The sequence below is a fragment of the Microcaecilia unicolor genome, chromosome 7 (genome assembly GCF_901765095.1).
Source record: "Microcaecilia unicolor chromosome 7, aMicUni1.1, whole genome shotgun sequence".
Lineage (NCBI taxonomy): Eukaryota > Metazoa > Chordata > Amphibia > Gymnophiona > Siphonopidae > Microcaecilia > Microcaecilia unicolor.
This window is the reverse complement of record NC_044037.1, coordinates 112,711,043-112,734,090: the sequence shown is the minus strand read 5'-3', so window position 1 is coordinate 112,734,090 and position 23,048 is coordinate 112,711,043. Positions and strand designations below refer to the sequence as shown.

General features: G+C 43.0%; 1 protein-coding gene across 1 annotated transcript in view; it reads right to left on the bottom strand.

Annotated features, from left to right (window-relative positions):
- Window positions 1-2,954: 2,954 nt before the first annotated feature.
- Window positions 2,955-23,048, bottom strand: part of LOC115474408 (prostasin-like) — a 42,448-nt gene continuing 22,354 nt past the window's right edge. Inside the window, 1 exon segment of the mRNA XM_030209861.1 lies at window positions 2,955-5,430. Within this exon segment, the coding sequence (XP_030065721.1) occupies window positions 5,110-5,430 (321 nt within the window). The 3' untranslated portion in view covers window positions 2,955-5,109.

The following is a 23,048-nucleotide window of genomic DNA, read 5'->3' as shown; positions in this document are numbered from 1 at the left end:
GCATCTTTGTAATCAGGGCTCCATCTTTGGCATCACCCATCAGTGTGGATATTCATCCTGTGGTTCTAGAACACCTGCTACAAGTGAGTAACCCTGTTTGCACTTTTAAAGGTCTGGGAGCATGCACAGAATGGAGCAGAGAATATAAGAAGGGCTGTTAACTAAAAGGAACTTCTGTTTTGTTCATGCCTTTTTACAAAATTCCACACCCCTCAATTTTATGCCATTATGTACAGCTCAAAATTGCAGGTATTAGAAATGTTGCTAGTGCATTTACCTTTATCCAATCCTCTTTTCAGGCCAAATATATTTACTGGGTTACATACCTTTTTCGGTATCATAATGGAGAATAGCTATTCTGACTACATTGTGAAAACATGTAATAAACTAACCCTGCATTGATCTGGAACACACTGGGAAAAGTGAAACACAAGTAATAGATTAAATTAAAACAGTGCTTTTGATGAAAATTCTTATTTTACCTTATTTTTTTTATTAAAAAGTTGATCACAGAATGAGTGTACAAATAAGGAAGCAAATGTTTTGGGGGTTCCCCCCCCCCCCCCCCCCCAAATTTGTTTGTTTTTTTAAGAGTATGCTTTCCCAGTTGTTTCATCTTAAGATTCCAGGTATTCTATATAGTAATTTAATTTTTTCCCAGATACATAAATGGTAATGTAATTCAAACTGTGTTATAAAGCACTGTTTCAATATCTTAATGATAAAAGTATGTCTTACTGTACACTACATACATTTATACTATTTCTATATAATGGTTGAACGTATTAAATTATTTATGGACAGACCTATCTGATAGCCATTTCACGTCAAAACCAGACCGAATTGCCACAAGAGGATTTAACAACAATGGATGCAGCATTAAAACGTGTTTTATGCATTAAATTGATCTATGTATTTTCCCCCAAACAAGGTTTGAATGTATTTGGGGTGTGATCTGTGCTAGCAAGTAAAGGATGTAATGAGACCATAGCTCTCAACTTTAGTACTCTACACACCTTGGGTGCCTGAATATGTGTGTGTGTGGGGTGGGGGTGGGGGTGGGGGGCAGCAAAACAGTGAGTACAGCCAGCTGGGAAGGATTTCCACATCCTGCTGGCCAAAGAAAGTATTGAGTCTTCTGGGTGGCACCATGACAACATTCAAAACATGTGGTCTCAGGACAGCATATGCTGATTTGGTGCCAGAGGTGAGTAGTAACAAAGTACTTTGTTACAGTACTTAAGTGCAATTAGCAGTACTTTTACTTGTAACTTTACATTTAAACTGTACTTTTGTACTTAGTAACAAAGTACAAATTTGGAAACTGGTTAAAAAAAATATATATTTTCAATCCCTCTGCTTCTCCCCTTCTACAGGCTTTCCAAGCAGTGTCAGACGCAGCTTGCAGCTGATTGGGTCTGAACTTCCGGTCCCAAAAACAGATAAGCTGGGACAGGAAGTTCAGACTCAATCAGATGCAAGCCAGGGTCTAACATCACCTGAAAACCCTAGTTTCCGCCTCTACACCTGCCCAGATCAACAGTTGATTGGTTATTACTTTGTTGTTGTCAGGCTCAGCTGCCTCCCCAGTTTAGGGTTACCATATTTGGTCCCCACAAAAAGAGGACCCATGCCCTGCCCCCTGTCATGTATCGCACCACCCCTTTCACCCCCACCCTGACACACCCCCTAAGTGTGTCCTATCTCCTAGTCCCCTCTCCTTACCTTACTCTACTGCCCTGGTGGTCTAATGACCTCTTCGGGGCAGGAAAGAGCTCCCTCTTTCCTGCCTGGAGCATTGCCCTGCATTCTCTCTCTTCCCCTTGCAATGCTGATGTTCCCAGTGCCCATTCAAAATGACCACTGAGAGTTGAAGCAGCCTCGCAACACTTCTGCAGAAGTCTTGCGAGTCTGCTTCAACTCTCGGTGGCCATTTTGAATCGGCGCCGGGACCGTCAGCATTGCAAGGGGAAGAGAGAGAATGCAGGGCAGCACTCCAAGCAGGAAAGAGGAGGCTCTTTCCTGCCCCAAAGAGGTCACTAGACCACCAGGGCAGTAGAGTAAGGTAAGGGGAGGGGATAGGACTCCATTAGGCCCGCCCGCCAGCCTGCCCGTTTGTTTGGAAATCCGGAAAAATGGGCAGGCTGGCAAAACCCACCCGGTTGCCCGGCCATGTCCTCAAAAAGAGGACATGTCCGGGTAAAACCGGACATATGGTAACCCTACCCCAGTTTGAAGCAACTTCACTGCATACAGAACCCACTCCCTCTCCCCTCCAATCCATCATGGCCCTGCAGCACAGTCTTGCTCCCTCCCTCCCGTAGCATCTCTACCGGGCTCAAGCTAATAAACTACCATGGGAAACATGCGGGACATGGCTGTCTGCAGCGCTGCTAGTGCTTCCTGTGCCAGGCCCACCTCCTTTGATGTAAACCTCTGGGACTGGCGCAGGAAGCACTAGCGGGACAGCAGACAGCCAGATCCTGCACGTCTCCCATGGTAGTAAATGGTGGAGGTGTATAGGAGGGAAGGAGTGAGACAGTCCTGCAGGGCCACAGTGGATGGGAGGGGAGAGAGAGAAATTAGGCAAGACTGGATTGGTGAGGAGTATGGCTCCTCGGGGTTCAGTTTAATTTTTGTCTACATATTTCTACTTTTAGTTTGTGGTTACTTATTTTATACTTCTTGAGAGGCTACCCCTGTTCATGTGTCTTGTGTAGGACTAATCTGTACTAATCTAGCTTGTTTTGTTTTCCAATAGGTGTATTAATGATGTTCTGCCCACTGCAATGCTCAAGGTGGTGGTGTTTTTTCTAGGAAGGCTCTTGTGTGACCCCCTGGAAGTTTGCTTGTAAACATACTAGATTCAGTGGTCCAACTTGTTAAGAATACTTTTTACTTTGTAGTAAAAAAAAAGTATTTTTAAGAGCAGTACTTTATTACTTTTACTTGAGTATTTATTTTTATTTTCTTGATAAGACTCTTCTTTTACTTCACTACTTTTGAAGCCAGTACTTTTACTTTGTACTTAAGTTTGGCACATCATCACATCGGTATCAGGAAGTGCTGGTTTTATCTTGCATTTTCAACATCCTTATGTTGCTAACTTTAAGAATGAGGAGGATGAATAGTAGTAGAAAGCAACAGGTAAGTTAGGGTCTGTGGTGTGAGCCTAAGGTGGTTTTGCCTAGGGCACCAAGTACCCTACCATTAGGCCTAAGCCTAGGACCTATATAACAAGAAAAGAGAATCTAGAGAGCTTTTAATTAAACTCTTATGCCCATCCACTCACTCCAGTTTCCATGGTGAACAGTTGCATAAGTGTCAGATTCTGTTTACCCATAGCCACAGCATGTCTTGTAGGTACAATGTTGTGAAAGTGCAGGTATGTGAGAGGTAAAGAGGTGTGAAAATTAAAATGTTTTTTTTTTGTGTGTGTGTGAGTGAGTCAATTGAATGCAAAAAAAGAAGAAGAAACCCTCAAACAAACCAACAGAGAAAAATTAAAAAGAAAAATGGGGTCGACTAATCATATTCCAACACAAGGGTAACTGATTTATTAAAAAAAACAACTGAAGCGAGGAGAACGGGAAACCACCTCTATAGGAACACAAAGGCAATAAAGCAAAGTAGAAGAAACAACAAGAGTATCAGCTTTGTGAGTATATGTGAAAAAATCCCACACAGGAGAAAACCTTTATTTGCACTAGTATGGACCTGACACAGGGCAAATCCGCCTGCCTCAGGAGTTGTAGAGACACTGATGGATGCTGGAAATCAGTACAGTAAAATAATCTGGAGAGAGTACCATATACAAATGTATACAGACGCTGCTCTCAGGGAATGGTAAGACAAAATGGAGTCTCAACAGGGCGCCACATCAAAAAGTCCCCGCCGAAACACAGTCCTGTGTCAGGTCCATACTGGTGCAAACAAAAGGTTTTCTCCTGAACAATTACCTGTGTGTGATTTTTTCACATATGCTCCCAAAGCTACTACTCTTGTCTCCTCTACTTTTTTTTCATTGCCTTAAAAAACAACTGAACACAAATATGCAACAAAATTCAAAAAGTTTCTCAAATTGTCAGTAAATCTGATAGATTCAATAGACTTGGGAATCCAAAGGCTTTGCAGAAATCCACAAGCCTGTTGCCTCCCCTCTGCAAAACCGGAGCAGTGAAAGCAGAATCCTTCTACTGGCTCTCAGCACTGCCATTGCCCACTGTTTCTGAATTCTTTCTCTCGTGTGGCATGCTATGGTCTGGATTTTGCAAGAACTGAAGTAATAATAACAGAGAACACTAAGAGGGGGTGAGGAGTGCCAAATACAATGGAAAGTCACTGAATTATGGTCCAGTAAGACTGCAGAGCCAGTAGGAGGATTCTGCTTTCACTGCTCAGGTTTTGCAAAGGGGAGGCAACAGGCTTTCACTGTTCCGGTTTTGCACAGGGGAGGCAACAGGCAGAGCTGGCTTGTAGATTTCTGCAAAGCCTTTGGTCATGGAAGACTCAGTGTTGTGTGATAAGCAGCTTTCCTAGGTGAATTGCATGTGACCCCTGAGGCAGAGTCAGTGGGTTGTAGGATCAGGGCCAGTGCAAGGGGTACCGGGTGCACTGGGCAAATCAGCCTTGGGGCCCACCTTGCAAACCCTGACTTGTTGCTCTTCATCATGTTTAAGAATAACATTTGAAGGATAGTCAAAGCCTCTCGTATTGAGTTAATCTCTTTACTGTATCTGGTGACTGGTAATTTTATGTTGTGTGTAGCACATTCAACCATTTTGAAAAATTGGCTCCTGTGAACAATTGTAGAGTTTCACTCGATTAGCATTTGCATGCCCAATAAAAATGGGGTTAGACCAGTTTAATGCTCCCATCCAATAGAGTGGCCTACAGGTATTAACAGGTGCTAGAAGGAATCAGCTTTCTAGCACCATCTTATAAATTCTATAGTTGAGAATGAGAACTGAAATCTAGGAACACTTTCTAGATTTCTCCGACAAATAAATGTTCCTTAAAAGGCTAATCCCTTCTCCCTCTGTGGTAAGAGGTTCAGTTCAAAGAGCAACGGACTTTTACTTATGTATCTCCTTGCTTGCACTGCCTGGTTTAAAAAGTACCCATTAAATGTGCAAGTAGACAAATGAGTGTTAGGGAAGCCATGACAAAAAGACTACTGCCTGCGTTCGGGTAAAAGGTCCCATCAGAAGCCCAGCAACCATCTGCCAGTTCTGAAGCAGATGTGGCAGGCACAGTGACATCATACATTTTCACATCTGGCACATTGTTCTGTATCCAGCTTGCATAGACACTGGTCAGGATATAGACACCAGGACGATTCTTGGCACCGCACTTGTCTCCCCAGCTGATCACGCCTACCAGGTACCAGGTGTCTTGAACTTGGCATGAGAGAGGACCTCCAGAGTCACCCTAATGAAATAAAGACAAATGTTACTGTAAAAAACCCTCTGTTGCCCCATGTAAGCCGCATTGAGCCTGCCATGAGTGGGAAAGCGCGGGGTACAAATGTAACAAAAATAAAATCATTAACAGTTCATTGAAATACAATTGCTTTCTGTCCTAGGCCTGATTACTTTTTATTTGATTGGACTGCATATTTATTCTATTCTGCTTTTTTGGGTTTTCCTCGTCCCTTTCTTCGTTTTATGGTACTGACTTCAATAGCCCCTCACTAGAAGGCTGCTGAGGACTGTGGCATAACTTCAAATTCAGGGCTTCTAAAGTAGTAATTTTAGAAAGGGTCCCCAAAGTAAGTGGTCTTTCTTAGAAGATACTAGAATGGATGCCAGTTGCCAAATGTTGCCTAAGGTGAAGAACGAGATTGATGCTCCCTTCCCCCAAGACACTTAAAATAGGAGGGCCTCATCACAGCTGCTGTCAGGGAGCAGGAGCTCCCTTCACTCAGAGACCAATGTAGAAACCTTGGAATAGAGCCTTGTACTCATATTTAACACATGGGTTACTAATGCAAGAGTAATGCCAAGGCTTTGTTCTCTATTGCAGTAATCAAATAATATGCAAGTAGGCCTAGTGCAAAAAATGTGCATAAGCATGGAACAATGCACCAGACACATGTCCACATGGGTATGCACAAGGCCTCCACTAGTGCAGACTGAATGCTCCCCATTTTACCCCCTCCAATCCTCCTACCCCAGGTGCTCTGGAACTCCTGACTCCCACCAATGTACCTAGTGGTCTGTAGCCCCTGAACCCTGACAATTTTCTTTGGTGGCCCAAATGGTGCCCCACCTGCTCCCCCTCCGACAAACATATATGCTGGGGGCCCAGGTATACACCTTCCTTCCCCTCAGAGCCCTCTGACCCCCATTCTCACTCCACCTGAAACCCAGTCACACCTCCAATGTTGGGAGGCTGGAATGATGACCACTTTTGAAAAATGGCAGTATCTAACAAGGCGCTCTTGTTGAAGGGCTGACGTCTTCTTCGTTGGTGGAAAGATTTTTTGTAGGGCTCCGAAGCCCCCAGGAAGAGTGTCGGTTTTCAGCATTCACAGCAGCTCACAGGAACTCTCAGCGATTTGCAGCACAGAGCTGTTTATAGTAATTTACAGCAGCAGATGTCGTCAAGATTTGTGGATTAGAGACTGTCTGCTTAATCAAAGCTAAGTACCAGCCATTTAGGGGCTAGTTTGCTGTTTGATAGTACAAGCTAGTATGAGGATGTTTAACACAATGCCTGTTTAATGAACTATAAGAATTGCTGTGCCCTCCCGTAGGGGTTGTTTTCCCTAGGTAGCCTTTTTTTGCATGTTTTGGGCTGGGATTAGTCTGGGATAGTTTAGTTTTGGGTGAGTGCCCCTTTATTAGTTATAATAAAAGAAGGTAAGAGAGTTTTTCATCTCATTTGCTTTTTCTCACCAAATATGAGTTTTTTGCGTCTGGGTTTTTTTTCTCTTTTTCCTTCTTAGGGAACCAATGATATTAACCTACTCCTGATAAAACAAGGATATATTAAATACTTTTGTATTTTTCCTGTTTGGAGGTCTGAGGTGTCAATTGTTTTGTAATATATTTAAAGTGGAGGTTTTTCCACAGTTAAAGGGACACTCACAAACTAACTATATATAAACTTTGCACACTCCTTTTAGAGAGTTAGAATATTCCAATAGAGTTTGTTTTTCTCCTGTTTAATATTAGAGAGTATCTAACCCCATGCCATGTATTTGAGCTGTCATAAAAATCAGCATTAAGAGAAAGGTTAAAAAAATTGTACAAGGTTTCATTGCAGCCTTTTACATTGGGATCAATTTTTTGTGTACTCATTTGCATGCAATTTGCATACCCATTCCACTATCCTTTATCGGAGTGGTTGTACTTGAGATTTTCCTGCACTACAAGTCTTTTTTGCTTCGGGAGTAACACTAGTGTGAGAAAACCTTGAGCAAACTGCTGTGCTAAATCTCTTCATATAAGCAGTTCATAAATTCCAATAAATAAAGAAATAATGCAGTGTACTGATCAGCGCCTCAAAACAGTCAGGTGGCTGCCTTAAGAAAAAAGAAAAACATAGGCTAAATAATCAACAACAAACAAACAAAACTTTGCAGTGTTCTTTATGTGCAGCACAAAGCATAGTAGGTTAATTATGCAACCTGAAACTCTAATGTAAAAGCAATGGATAGGAGGCAATGTTCTATTATGGATTTAGGAAATGGTTAAAAGACAAGAATATGGTTAAATTGTCAGTTCTCTAAATAGAAGAAAGTGAAAAGTGGAGTGCTACAAGGATCTGAACTGGGAAAGGTGCTTTTTTGTAACATTTATAAATGATCTTCCCACATCCATCTTAATAATGGGTTATGGGGCTTTTCTTTCAGGAAATTACCCAAACCTTTTTTAAACCCTGCTAAGCTAACTGCTTTTATCACATTCTCTGGTAATGAATTCCAGAGTCTAATTACACGTTGCATGAAGAAATATTTTCTCCGGTTTGTTTTAAAGTTACTACTTAGTATCTTCATTGCATGCCCCCTAGTCCTAGCATTTTTGGAAAGAGTAAACAAGCAATTCATATCTACCCATCCACTACACTCAGTATTTTATAGACATCTGTTCTCCTAGCTATTATTATCTACTATAATAAAACTCACCCTCAACGTTCTGAGGACAACGTTCTGAAGTCACTCAGTCACTCACTGAAGGGTTCATGGATTCATGGTGGTGAAGCCACAACACTGACCATGTCTCTCTGCCCCGCCCTCGCATGACGGACCAATCAGAAAAAACACCCTCAACATTCTGAACACAAAGGACCATCACAACACCGTTCCCAGGCAACACTAGGCAACGTAAGACGGACCAATCAGAGGAAACTACGTGACAATAAGGGAGGAGCATTCCCCAGCAGAATGGCTCATTATCTGTGCAGCACGGAGAGCACAGAACCACCGCTGGAACGAGAGAAGAATATTCCTGCTGTGGGTATGTGCAAAAATAGACTGGGGGAGAGGGGGGAGAAATTTTTAAATGCCTAATGCCAGTACTGAAGAGTGCCAGAGGGCCTATAGCACAGACTATATTTGGGATCACTTGACATGGAATCAGAGGAGCCGGAAAACAACGTGCCCGTCACCATCTTGGACGTGGGCGAACAGGACAAGCTGCGGCCCAGCTGGAAGGATTACCCGCGACCCAGCCAGCAGCAAACAGCGACCAAGGAAGGGGGAGGAGTACTCCTTCCCTGCCTAGGAATCGCTGGAGACTGGTTGCCAAACTAACGAAACAACCGCACACCGACGCACCACCTCCATCATTCGAAAGGCATCCACTCTTTCTTCAACAGAATGCAAACTAATAATACAAAACAAACAAAGAATACATGGTTTCTCAGGTGGCTGCAGGTAACTCCTCACCCCCTTCCTCTTCCCCTTTTGCCAAAGTGGCCAAGGACGTGCCCAACCATCCCCAGCCTCAGGCAAGCTGTCTCCCACCTCGGGGATTCCCCGAGCACCCGGAAAAAGATGGCGCTGATTCCTGCAGCGCATAAATGTTCCAGCATTCCCCTGCAGCCGGCCTGAAATGGACCAAACATACCGGATCACCCCCCGACGGCCCGAGACCGTGCTCTTCTCCCTTCTGCCAACTTAAAACAACCATCCCCGTCCTCAGGCAAGCCGTCACCCACCTCCAGGATGCCCAGAACCCCAGCCCAATGGAAAAAGATGGCGCTGCTTCCAACAGCACATTTCTCTTCCAGCATTCCCCTACAGCAGCCCTGAAACGGCCCAAAAAAACCGACAGACAAAGAACGTGCTCCTCTACCTTCCGCCCATCTAAAACAACACTGCTGCCTCAGCACAACACAAAAAAAAAAACATGGAAAAAAAAAAAACAACACTCAACAAAGGCTGACCCCCCTACAACCACATTTACATTTCACCAACAGAAAGACCCCCCTCCACAAACCTCCTTGACAGACAAAACCACACATACACAATACAACAGAAACACACCCTCAAAGCCACACACCAATCCAACCCACTTTGCCAGCACAGCACATCCCCCAACCCCCAAGCAAAAAACAAAACAAAAAAAGACACACATCAACAACCTGCACACACACCGCACCCTCACACACTCACACACAAAATAACTCTGTGACACATACACACACACACACACACACAAAAAAAAAAACAACATGCTAGCGCCCGTTTCTTTGGTTTAGGAAACGGGCCTTTTTTACTAGTTATGTATTATTTGTTGCATTTGTATCCCACATTTTTCCACCAGTTTGCAGGCTCAATGTGGCTTACATTATACCGTAATGGCGATCGCCATTTTCGGAAAGAAATTACAAGTAGTATTGCATTAAAGGGAAGACAGATTACAAGTAGTATTGCATTAAAGGGAAGACACATACATAGTGATGTTATATTGAAGTTCCTGAATTGTATAGTGAGTAATAACAATAGGTTAATTAGCTGTATCAAATTTGTATCCTGTACTAGAGATGAGGTAGTAGAGCAAGGATTGCGTGTTTTCGTTCGTAGAGTTAGGAACAGTTAACTGTGAGCATTCTGATTTTTTTAGTTCATGTAGAGTTTTAAGTTTCTAATGTTTGGGATGTATCCTTATGGTATGCCTTCTTGAACAGGTTGGTTTTCAGTAGTTTGCGGAAAATTGTCAGGTCGTGCATTGTTTTTATGGCCTTTGGTAGTGCATTCCACAATTTTGCACTAATGTAGGAGAAGTTTGATGCATACATGGATTTATATTTAAGTCCTCTGCAATTGGGGTAATGAAGACTCATTAATGTGCGTGCTGATTTTTTTGCGTTCCTGGTTGGCAGGTTTATGAGATCTGACATATAGGTCGGGGCTTCACCATGAACAATTTTGTGAACCATGGTGCAAACTTTGAACGCAATTAGTTCTTTTAGTGGGAGCCAGTGTAGTTTTTCTCTTAGAGGTTTGGCACTTTCATATTTCGTTTTTCCAAATATAAGTCTGGCCGCTGTGTTTTGGGTGGTCTGGAGTTTCTTGATGATGTATTCTTTGCATCCGGCATAAATGGAATTACAGTAGTCTAGGTGGCTTAGTACTAATGATTGTACTAGGCTGCGGAATATTTCCCTTGGGAAGAAAGGTTTTATTCTTTTAAGTTTCCACACTGAGTAGAACATTTTCTTTGCCGTATTTTTTGCGTGATTTTCAAGTGTGAGATTTCGGTCAATTGTAACTCCAAGGATTTTCAGACTGTCTAATACAGGGAGAATGTAATCTAGAGTGGTTATGTTAGTGGGTTTGTACGTATTGTATTGTGATGAGAGAATAAGACACTGTGTCTTTTCTGCGTTGAGCTTTAGTTGGAACGCGTCCGCCCATGAATTCATTATATGGAGGCTTTGTTTGATTTCGTCTGTGATTTCAGTTAGATCGTTTTTGAACGGGATGTAGATTGTGACATCATCTGCGTATATGTACGGGTTCAATCCTTGGTTGGCTAGGGTTTTGGCTAGTGGTGTCATCATGAAGTTGAAGAGGGTTGGTGAAAGCGGTACACCGCAATCAGGTTTCCATGGTGATGATGTTCTTGAACTTGAAATCACTTGGTATGTTCTTGTGGATAAGAAGCCATTGATCCAACTAAGTACGTTTCCTCCTATTCCAAAGTACTCTAGGATGTTTGTGAGTATTTGGTGGCTGACCATGTCGAATGCGCTAGACATGTCAAATTGTAGGAGGAGTACATTGTTGCCGGATGCAATTGTTTGTTTGAATTTGGTTAGGAGAGTGATTAGTACTGTTTCTGTGCTATGGTTGGATCAGAATCCTGATTGTGATTCGTGTAGTATTGAAAATTTATTTAAGTATTCGGTAAGTTGTTTGGTTACCATGCTTTCCATTAATTTAACTGCTAGAGGGATGGGCGGTAGTTGGTTGTGTCACTTGTTTTTTTCTTTAAGTCTTTGGGTATGGGGGTAAGTAGTATGTTTCCTTTGTCCTTGGGGAAGAATCCATGTTGTAGCATGTAATTTAGATGTGATGTGAGGTCTGTTATGTAGCGTTGGGGGCGGATTTTATTAGGTTGTTAGGACAGGTATCCAGTTTACAATGGGATTTGGCGAGCTTATGGATTGCTTGGGTGACGGTTTCTTCGGTTAGGAGGTCGAAGCCTTAGTCACTTTAGCCTTTCCTCATAGCAATAGAGTGCTAGGAATGATTAGGAAAGGAATAGAGAATAAAACGAAAAAAAAAAAAAACCCATAATGCCACTATCACTCTGTGATAAACTGCACCTTGAATACTGTGTGCAATTCTGATCACCTCATCTAACATTAAAAAAAAAAAAAAGATAGTGGAACTGGAAAAGGTACAGAAAAGGGCAACCAAAATGATCAAGGAAATCGAACAACTCTCATATGAAGAAAGGCTAAAGAGGTTAGGGCTCTTTAGCTTGGAGAAGAGATGGCTATGGAGAGGTATGATAGAGATCTATATAATCCTGAATGGAGTGGATGGTAAATGCAAACTGATTGTTTATCAAAAAATACAAAGGCTAGGGGATAGTCCATGAAGTTATATGGTAGCAAAATGCAAACAAATAGGAGAAAATACATCTGTTTTAAAAAATGTACAGTTAACTCTGGAACTCATTGCCAGAGCAAATGGAAAAAAGCAGTTAATGAAGCTGCGTTTTAAGAAAAGGTTTGGACAAATTCCTGGAAGAAAAGTCTATAAATTGTTATTATAGTAGAGCTGAGGAAAGACACTGCTTATCCCTGTGGTTAAATAGCATGGCATATTAGGACTTCTACTGTGTACTTGTGACCTGGATTGGCCACTGTTGGAAACAGGATACTGGGCTAGACAGACCCTTGGTCTGACCCAGTTGGAGAATCGTGTTCTTATCCCCATTCACAATTACCTGCTTGGCATGGCCCTCATAATGTGTTTCCTTTTTCTCTGTTTTTCCAAATACATGTATCAGGGCTATCTTATTTCACCAATTTCATCAAAATTAGTCCCACATAAGAATGAGATCCATCTGTTAAATTTCTGCCCATCAGCTTATGAAGCCTTTAGTATATACATAAAGTATGGACGTACAGAAAGGTGAACAAACATAATGATGACAAAAGACACTTCACATTGATGAAATAAACCACCAGAAATGCACTGGGACCATAACCTTAAGAGAATTATAAAGAACAAAGAGGTTGTGATTACCTAGGGCAGTGTTTTCCAAGTCCAGTCCTGGTGTAACCCTTGCCAGTCAGGTTTTCAGGATATCCACAATGAATATGAATGAAATATATTTGCATATAATGGAGGCAGTGTATACAAATCAAGTTCATGCATATTCATTGTGGATATCCTGAAAACCTGACTGGCAAGAGGTACTCCAGGAACGGACTTAGGAAACACTGGCCTAGGGCATTGCCATTCCAACCAATTATCAGAGTTCCAGCCATCTGCCCCTGTTTGCCCGCTGAGAACTTGTCAACTGTCCTTTTTGCCTGACTGAACTAACTTCTATGCAGCTGGGATCACAAAAATGGAGCCAGAGAAGATGTGGGGAACTACAGGCTGGTAAACTTTATTTAAATGGCTGGAAAGATAATGGAGGCACTGCTCAAGGAAAGGATAGCATGTTTCATGGAATCCAATGCGTTACAAGATCTGAGGTAACATGGTTTTACCAAAGGAAAATCATGCCAAATGAATCTGATTGATTTCTTTGTCTGGATGTCCAGAGAACTGGATAGTAGACATGTGCTATAGATATAATCTACTTGGATTTCAATAAGGTCTTTAACACAGTTCCTCATAGAAGGCTCATGAACAAAGTGGGCTAAAGTTAGGACAACTGGATTGGAAACTGGTTGACTGATAGATGGCAGAGGGTGGTGGTAAATGGAATTTACTCAGAGGATTGAGAGGTTAAGTAGTGGAGTGCCTCAGGGATCAGTACTGGGGCCTATTCTATTCAACAGAGCATGTTCAAAAGCATGGATTAACATGGATTTAGTGAAGGGAAATCTTGCCTCACCAATCTATTACATTTCTTTGAAGGGGTGAACAAACGTGGATAAAGGTGAGCCGGTTGATATTGAGGGGCATAATCGAACGGGGGCGCCCATCTCTAAGGCCATCTTTCGTTTCGATAATACAGCCGGGGAAGGCCAAATCTCAACATTTGGGTCCACCTTAAAGATGGCCGCCATTAGTTTTCGCAGATAATGGAAACTAAGGACGGCCATCTCAAAACCGGCCAAATCTAAGTCATTTGGTTGTGGGAGGAGCCAGCATTTGTAGTGCACTGGTCCCCCTGACATGCCAGGACACCAACCGGGCACCCTAGGGGGCACTGCAGTGGACTTCACAAATTGATCCCAGGTGCACAGCTCCCTTACCTTGTGTGCTGAGCCCCCCAAAACCCACTAACCACAACTGTACAACACTACCATAGACCTTAAAGGGTAATGGGGGGCACCTAGATGTGGGTACAGTGGGTTTTAGGTGGGTTTTGGAGGGCTCACATTTACCACAACAAGTGTAAAAGGTAGGGGGGATTGGCCTGGGTCCGCCTGCCTGAAGTGCACTACAGTACCCACTAAAAACTGCTCCAGGGACCTGCATAGTGCTGTGATGGAGCTGGGTATGACATTTGAGGCTGGCAAAAAAATGTTAAAAAAATTTTTTTTTGGGTGGGAGGGGGTTGGTGACCACTGGGGGAGTAAGGGGAGGTGATCCCTGATTCCCTCTGGTGGTCATCTGGTCAGTTCGGACACCTTTTCAAGGCTTGGTCATGAACAAAAAGGGACCAAGTAAAGTCGGCCAAATGCTCGTCAGGGCCAGCCTTCTTTTTTCCATTATTGGCCGAGGACGGCCATCTCTTAACCACGCCCCAGTCCCGCCTTTGGTACACTGCCGACACATCCCCTTGAACTTTGGCCAGCCCTGCGACGGAAAGCAGTTGAGGCTGGCCAAAATCGGCTTTCGATTATGCTCATTTGGCCGCCATTAGAAGGGCGCCCATCTCCCGATTTGTGTCGGAAGATGGCCGCCCTTCTCCTTCGAAAATAAGCAGATTTGTGTATCTGGATTTTCAAAAGGCGTTTGACAAAGTACCTCATGAAAGACTTCAGAGGAAATTGCAGGGTTAAATGGTCAGTATTCTCAATGGAGAAGGGTCGTTAGTGGGGTTCCCCAGGGGTCTGTGCTGGAACCGGATTTTTAACATTTTTATAAATGACTTAGAGATACGACTAACTAGTGAGGCAATTAAATTTGCTGACAACAGGGCCACAGAGAGGGGGGAGACAGGGGGGACAAAATTCCCCGGGCCCGGGCCTCCAGGGGGGCCCGGCCCCGCAGTCCCACCCGCCCTCTGTCGTCGACCATCTGCCACCGGGCCGGGCCCCCTGCATTGAAATCACAGCGCTTCTCACCTCCATGTGAAAGCGCTGCAGGCAGCAACAGATTGCCTCCCTTCGGGCATCCTTCCCTCCCTGTGTCCCGCCCTCGTCTGATGTAACTTCCGCGAGGGCAGGACACAGGGAGGGAAAGAGGCCCGAAGGGAGGCGATCTGCTGCTGCCAGCAGCGCTTTCACATGGAGGTGAGAGGAGCTGTGATTTCAATGCAGGGGGCTCGGCTAGGTGGCGGACGGAGGGGGGCGGACGGAGGGGGGAGCGGCGGCGGCAACTTCGGAGGGGGGCGGCCTTGCCCCGGGCCCGGCCCAGTCTCTCAGCAGCCCTGGCTGATAACACAAAGTCATTCAAAGTTGTTAAATCGCAAGAGGATTGTGAAAAATTACAAGAAGACCGTACGAGACTGGAAGACTGGGCGACTAAATGGCAGATGACGTTTAATGTGAGCAGGTGCAAAGTGATACATGTGGGAAAGAGGAACCCAAATTATAGCTACGTAATGCAAGGTTCCATGTTAGGAGTCACAGACCAAGAAAGGGATCTAGGTGTCGTTGTTGATGATATGTTGAAACCTTCTGCTCAGTGTGCTGCAGCAGCTAAGAAAGGAAATAGAATGTTAGATATTATTAGGAAAGGAATGGAAAACAAAAATGAGGATATTATAATGCCCTTGTATCAGTCCATGGTATGACCGCACCTTGAATATTGTGTTCAATTCTGGTCACCGCATCGCAAAAAAGATATAGTGGAATTAGAAAAGGTGCAGAGAAGGGCGACAAAAATGATAAAGGGGATGGGACGACTTCCCTATGAGGAAAGGCTAAAGCAGCTAGGGCTCTTCAGCTTGGAGAAAGATGGCTGAGGGGAGATATGATAGAGGTTTATAAAACAAGTGGAGTGGAACGGGTAGACGTGAAGCATCTGTTTACTCTTTCCAAAAATACTAGGACTAGGGGACATTCAGTGAAGCTACAAAGTAGTAAATTTAAAATGAATCTGAGAAAAAATTTCTTCACTCAACATGTAATTAAACTCTGGAATTTGTTGCCAGAGAGTATGATAAAGGCAGTTAGCTTATCAGGGTTTTAAAAAAGTTTGGACTTCTTCCTAAAGGAAAAATGCATAGACCATTATTAAAATGGACTTGGGGAAAATCCACTGCTTATTTCTGGGGTAAGCAGCATAAAATAATTTGTACTTTTTTGAGATCTTGCCAGGTATTTGTGACCTGGATTGGCCACTGTTGGAAACAGGATGCTGGGCATGATTGACCTTTGGTCTGTCCCAATATGGCAATATTTATGTATTTATGTACTAACATATTTGTGAACAACATTGTTGAAGGGCTAAAAGGAAAAGTTTGTCTTTATGCACATGACACCAATATTTGCAACAGAGTGAACACCCTAAGAAGGGATCTACAAAAATAAGAAGAATGGTCTAATGCATGGCAGTTAAAATTTAATGCGAAGAAGTACAAAGTGATGCATTTGTGGTGTAGAAAGCCAAAACAGCATATGTGCTAGGGGGCGAGAGACTGGCACACACAGATCAGGAGAGATACCTTGGGGTGATAGTGTCTGAGGATCTAGGACTGCGAAACAATGTAACAAGACAGCGATTGTTGCCAGAAGGATGCTAGGCTGCATAGAGAGAGGCATAACCAGCAGAAGGAGGAAAATGTTGATGCCCCTATATAAGTCGCTAGTAAGGCCCCACTTGGAGCATTGTTTCCAGTTTTGGAGGCCATATTTCTCCAATGACATAAAAAAACTCAAGGTGGTCCAGAGGAAGGCAATAAAAAAGGTACATGATTTGTCCAAAAGACATATGAGAAGATACTGGAATGTTTAATTATGTATATGTTAGAGAAAAGGAGAGATAAAGGAGATATTATACAGACATTCACATTCTTAAAGGGTATTAATATACAAACAAACTTCTTCCAGAGATGTAGGGGCAGTGGAACTAGAAGACATGAACTGAGATTGAATAGTGCACGTTTGCCTGCTGACAGGGAGAGGATGTCTTCACATCAAGATCATATAATCCACTATTCGCTTATTGCTCTGTCTACATCAGAGAACCAGACCTGAGTGCTATTTTTATTTAGAACTTCCTTCCTTCACTTAGTTAATTTCATTTGTTTTGTTTGGACAAAATGCAACTTTTTGCCTCTTTGCATTTTTCAAGCAAGCATCCTTTTTCTTTGCTTGTGATATGAGCTGGATCTAAAACTAAAAAAAGCCTCCAGAGATCTGCATCAACTGGAACAAAGGACATCAGGATCAGAAACTGCAAACTGAAACCATAACTACAACTTGTGAATTAAAGTTCATATGTATAACTTATATTATCTCTAAAGTTCTGATATCCTGTCGACGCTTCCTTGGCATTAAAAGTTCCAAACAGTCTCACAGGCGTGAAACACAACCATTTGATTTATGTCTCTAGTGAAAAGAAGTGCCTGTTAATTACCTTGTTTCAAGTTTTAAAAGTACAAAATATAGGTAGAATTAGCTGACTGACTTCATATCTCATTCTAAATAAAAAGTCTTTATTGAATCAACAACAGAGCTCCTCTTCCTAGGAAGCTGATACTTCAAAAGGACTCAGACCCTCAGCAATCACTGTCTGCATTATTAACACACCATTGATAACTGTTGCCAAAGACAAACTGCCCTTTGCTATACTCTGAAACTCTACAAGTCTGCATGCAGTGAATTCTTAACCAAGAAAAGCAATATTCTTTTGTCTTTCAATCACCTGAACTGCTCAGCTCCCCTCCTCTTTCCCTCTTCATTGCCTGCAGTAATTCCAAGCCTGCAACTTGAATAAAAAGAATTACCTGGATTTGTAACCATGAGAGCTACACTGTGGCCTGTTGCCCACCCTTAACTCTCCTCTCACAGCTGTATGACTGGCTGTGGAAGAATGGCAACTTGAAAGAGGAACCCAAGGAGTGCTTAAGGTCAATTACTCTCCTTTGTCATACAAATAACTGTCCTGCTGAGCTCTGTACTTGTTACCATAATTCAAACAGCAAACAAAGGAAATTTATTTATAACATTTGTATCCCACAATTTCCCACCTGTTTGCAGACTCAATGTGGTTTACATAGTTCCGTAAGTGGTGATTACCAGTTCCGGAGAGGAGAAATACATAGTTGAGGAAGAGACAGAATGGAGTAGGTTATAGGAAGGAAAAGTTCGTCTAGTGATAAGAACTGAAAGTTATTAGGTTAAGTTTCATTCAAACTATAAATCTGGATAATTTAGCATAAACAATTTAGACTCGAATACATTTTGTATAGGTATGTTTTGTTGGTTGGCATTTAGGATGAGTTGTTATTGTATGCTTTCTTAAATAGATAGGTTTTCAATAGTTTACGGAAGTTCACTGTGTCATGAAATCAGCAACAGAATTAAAACAAGTATTTTTGGGTTTTCACTCAACGAATAATCAAGCCGTGACAATTCTATAACATAAGAGCTACACTGTGGCCTCTCACATGCTCTAAACTCTCCCTTACTGCTGCAAGAATGGCAGCTTGAAAGAGGAACCCTACCTAATAACAGCAAGTCATAGCATCATTTTGAAGTCTGCCACAACAGCACATCCACATTTTCCCACCTTATGAGCTCCTGAGACACCATGACCTCTCCTCACCATCAGTGGCTTCTACCCTCAGGGAGGACTCTGTTCTGAAGTCTTTAACAGCGCACATTTAGGACTGATAAAGAGCGCTAAACCCGACTGACTTAAATTGGCTCAAAAAGCTATCCCCATGAAGTGGCTCACATGGATTTGCTTAGCCCTTTTGAGCATGTCAGGCAGCAACTTACCATATAACTCAGTGCCTAACCCTATCCCTGTAATCTATAATCCACCTAGAAAACACTGTACTAAGAAACACCCTAACTGTAATGTCAGATACCTGCTAGACAATGCCAATATATACCATCAGAACACTTCTATGGTTTCAGACCAGAACCAAATGGCTAACATTCAATGGCCTAAAAAAACTTGTTACCTTTTGAAATTACCCAAACAAGTCACCCCTTTGGAACACAAGTCTCAACTCACTCCTGCCCATACCATTTATATCAATGCCAGGTCTGTGGGGAACAAAGCACTCTTACTCAGGGATCTGCTAGAATCTTCAGATCTGGGCTTTCTGTTTATCTCAGAAACATGGCTCACAGAAGCTGATAGTCCAGTATTGCCTCACATCTATTCACTCGATTATGGCATTCTTCACTCTCCAAGACAGGATAGAAAAGGTGGCGGACTTGCTCTTATGTTTTAGAGTTTTTTCCACATGTCTTTAGTTAGTTCTGGGGTTTTCTCTGAACTGGAATATATGCTGTGCAAATTCTGCGATGATTCAAAAGAGACAAATCAAATTGCCCTATTCCTTATTTGCTTGGTCCAAGGCAGAACCTCGACTTGTAAAGATTACTTCCGCTGCCATGTCCCATTTTTTTTAGGATGATCTTTCTGGGAGACTTAAACCTACACTTGAAAAATGATGCGGACACCAATGTCCACAACTTCAAATCATTCCTGAAGGACTGCGAACTAACTGCATTCTCCGAGGGTGCAACTCATGAAAAAGGCCATACGTTAAACTTCATGAATTCCTATCCTAATAGCTTTATCAGTTCATTCAAATGGAAGCCAGTACCATGGTCTGACCACTTCCAACTGGATTTCACCATTGATATCTGTATGTCAAGGTTAACCAGGCACAAGTCCTCCAAACTCATCTCCAACAGAGGTAAAATCAACGAGGTCACTTTCTGGTCTGAGCTAACAGATTCCCTCACTACCTCAATTCCTACACATGGTTCGATCAAATCCTGCTAGGATACCAAAGTGAAAGCAATACTAGACAAAATTGCTCCATTTACCACTAAAAAGGTCAAGATGTCCAGAAATTCACCATGGTTTACAGAGGAAGTATCCATCGTAAAAAGGAAATGTTGATGCCTTGAAAATCAATGGAGAAAGCACAAAGATACTACTGACAAATCCAAATGGAAGTCAACCTTCCGATGCTACAAAAAGAAGGTAGCTGATTCAAAATGTCAGTACCATAGCAATCTAATAGGTCAAGATGATCTTGACAACAAAAAACTTTTCTCGTTAGTTAAAAAACTATCTTCCACTAATGATGATGAACATTCACAGAAAACATGTTCCACCGCCCAAGTCTAACTGATCATTTCGCCAATAAGATCCTCCAAATTAGGTCTGAACTATCTAAAGCAACTCCAACAAAGGAAAACAGGACCTAGTTTAGTATTAAGGAGAATAAAAAGAGAGAGAGAGAGAGAGAGAAAAGCAAGCATCATTAACTAGTAGCCATACCGCCTTATTTTCGAAAGAGAAAGATGCCCATATTTTGACCCAAATCGGGAGATAGGCGTCCGTTTTCCGTCGGCTCCCAAATCGGTATAATTCAAAGCCGATTTTTGGCGTCCTCAACTGCAGTCCGTCACGGAGACGAACAAAGATCACGGGGGCTTATTGGAGGCATGGCGAAGGCGGGACTGGGGTGTGGTTATCGGCCGAGGAGAGATGGGCGTCTTTAGCTGATAATCGAAACAAGAAGGGCGTTTTTGACGAGAATTTGGTCCGCTTTATTTGGACCCTTTTTTTCAGGTCCAAGTCCCAAAAAAGTGCCCCAACTGACCAGATGACTACCGGAGGGAATCGGGGATCACCTCCCCTGACTCCCCCAGTGGTCACTAACCCCCTCCCACAAAAAAACCCCACTTTTCCCAGCCTGTATGCCAGCCTCAAATGCCGTACCCACCTCCATGACAGCAGAATGTGTTCTATCCTCTGTCAGCCTTTCCCTGGTTCTGATGTGGGTCTCGGTTGAGTGTGACACCTTTTCTGTTAAGGGCACTGCAGAGTCACATCAGCAATGCATTGTGGTGGGTGTAGGGTATTGGGCTCTGTGATTCCACTAGTTTGTGTTAAATGCTCACGATGTTGGTAGTTGGTAGGCTCTACTCCTATGGTGCTTTTCCCTCTGGTTACTGGGTCAGTGTGCGCCCTGTTTTGTTTCCGGTAGTTCATGAGGTAGTGGCCATTTGTGTAAGACACTTTTAGAACCCTTTCATGTGTTAGCCACTTTACAGCACTTAGTTCTTACCTTGAATGTTGCTGAAAGAGGGCATTGTACACCATTCTGCCAGCTCGGACCTACTGCTAATCTCAGTACCAGCGAGACTTGTTGCCAGTGGGGTACAACCTCTGATCTGCAGTTAACTGTGAGTAAAGGTGCTTATTCAAATAAAGGACGTTTTCAGCAAGATTAGTCTTCAGGTGTCAACTGCTGTGCCAAGGTTATACACCAGCAACAAGTCCTGTCCCTGGAGCAGTTTTAGTGGGTACTGCAGTGCACTTCAGGCAGGCAGACCCAGGCCCATCCCCCCCACCCGTAACACTTGTGGTGGTAAATGGGAGGCCTCTAAAACCCACTGTACCCACATGAAGTTGCCCCCTTCACCCCTAAGAGCTATGGTAGTGTTGTACATTTGTCCCTCCCACGACCCAAATGGCTTGGATTGGGACGTTTCTGAGCTGGGTGTTCTTAGTTTCCATTATCGCAAAAAAAAAAAAATGCCCATCTCAGAAGGGGCCAAATCCATGGCATTTGGTCCATCCAAACCGTATTTTCAAAACGAAAGATGGACGCCCATCTTTTTCGATAATACGGTCTGTCCCGCCTCTTCACATACCCGTTTTCGCACATAGACGCCCATGGAGATGGGCATTCGTGTTCGATTATGCCCCTCATAGTGTACAAACCCTTTTCCCATAGTTTTAAACTGAAATTTTCTCTAGAAATAGGCATTTTTCCCTTAGTTTTAAAATGAAACCTTTTCTAGATGTAGAAACTAAACAGCCAAAAACTCTTGTTCTAAAAGGCAGTTATTTTCTGTTCCTTGGCTGCTGGAGAGGTAACTCATCCAGCGACCTCAATTAAGTGTTAATTAAGGTGTGGGGAAGTAGAATACTTGCATAGGTTGCTGAGTCAGCTTCAAAGAGCCTGTTTAAAAGAGGCCCCTTAGATTCAAAACTATATAAAGAGGAAAGGTCCCACTGAACTTTCTTTCTGAGAAGTTCCGAGAGAAGAGAACATTTCTCTGGTAAGTGAACACTATTTTGCTTTGTGCTTTGGGAACTTAAAGATTGGGGTTTAAAGGAGGAATTGTAGGTTAGTGTTAGGCAAAATAAAAATATAAAAAGCAAATTTTATCAACTAATCTCCATAGTCTTTTCCACTTAGTTTTAAAAAACTTTGTACCACAGCATTAACAGATAGAATCTAACAGGCACTGCAGGATCTAGTTTAGTCTTCCCACCCACCCCTAGGACAACTCTTCATTTATAGTCAGTTATTGTAATTAGGGTAACAAGCAAGGAGTGCTCTTACAGAGTTTTAAATACATTTCATTACCATCTAAGAAGGAAACACTAAATAAATCATACAATATACTATCCAGCTTATAATTGAAAAAGAAAAACGCCTATATTGCGACCCAAATCGGGAGATAGACGTTTATCTCACAAAAAAACGAATAAAGCGGTATAATCGAAAGCCGAATTTGGACGTTTTTAACTGCACTCCGTCGCGGATGCGGACAAAGTTGATGGGGGCGTGTCGAAGGCGTGGTGAAGGCGGAACTGGGGCGTGGTTATCGGGCGATCAGAGATGGGCGCCTTTCGCCGATAATGGAAGAAAAATATGCGTTTTTAGCGAGAATTTAGGGCACTTTTCCTGGACCCTGTTTTTCCACGAATAAGGCCCCAAAAAGTGCCCTAAATGACCACTGGAGGGAATCGGGGATGACCTCCCCTGACTCCCCCAGTGGTCACAAACCCCCTCCCACCACAAAATATGCTGTTTCACAACTTTTTATTTTCACCCTCAAATGTCATACCCACCTCCCTGGCAGCAGTATGCAGGTCACTGGAGCAGTTATTAGGGGGTGCAGTGGACTTCAGGCAGGTGGACCCAGGCCCATCCCCCCCCACCTGTTACAATTGTGCTGCTTAATGCTTAGTCGTCCAACCCCCCCAAACCCACTGTACCCACATGTAGGTGCCCCCC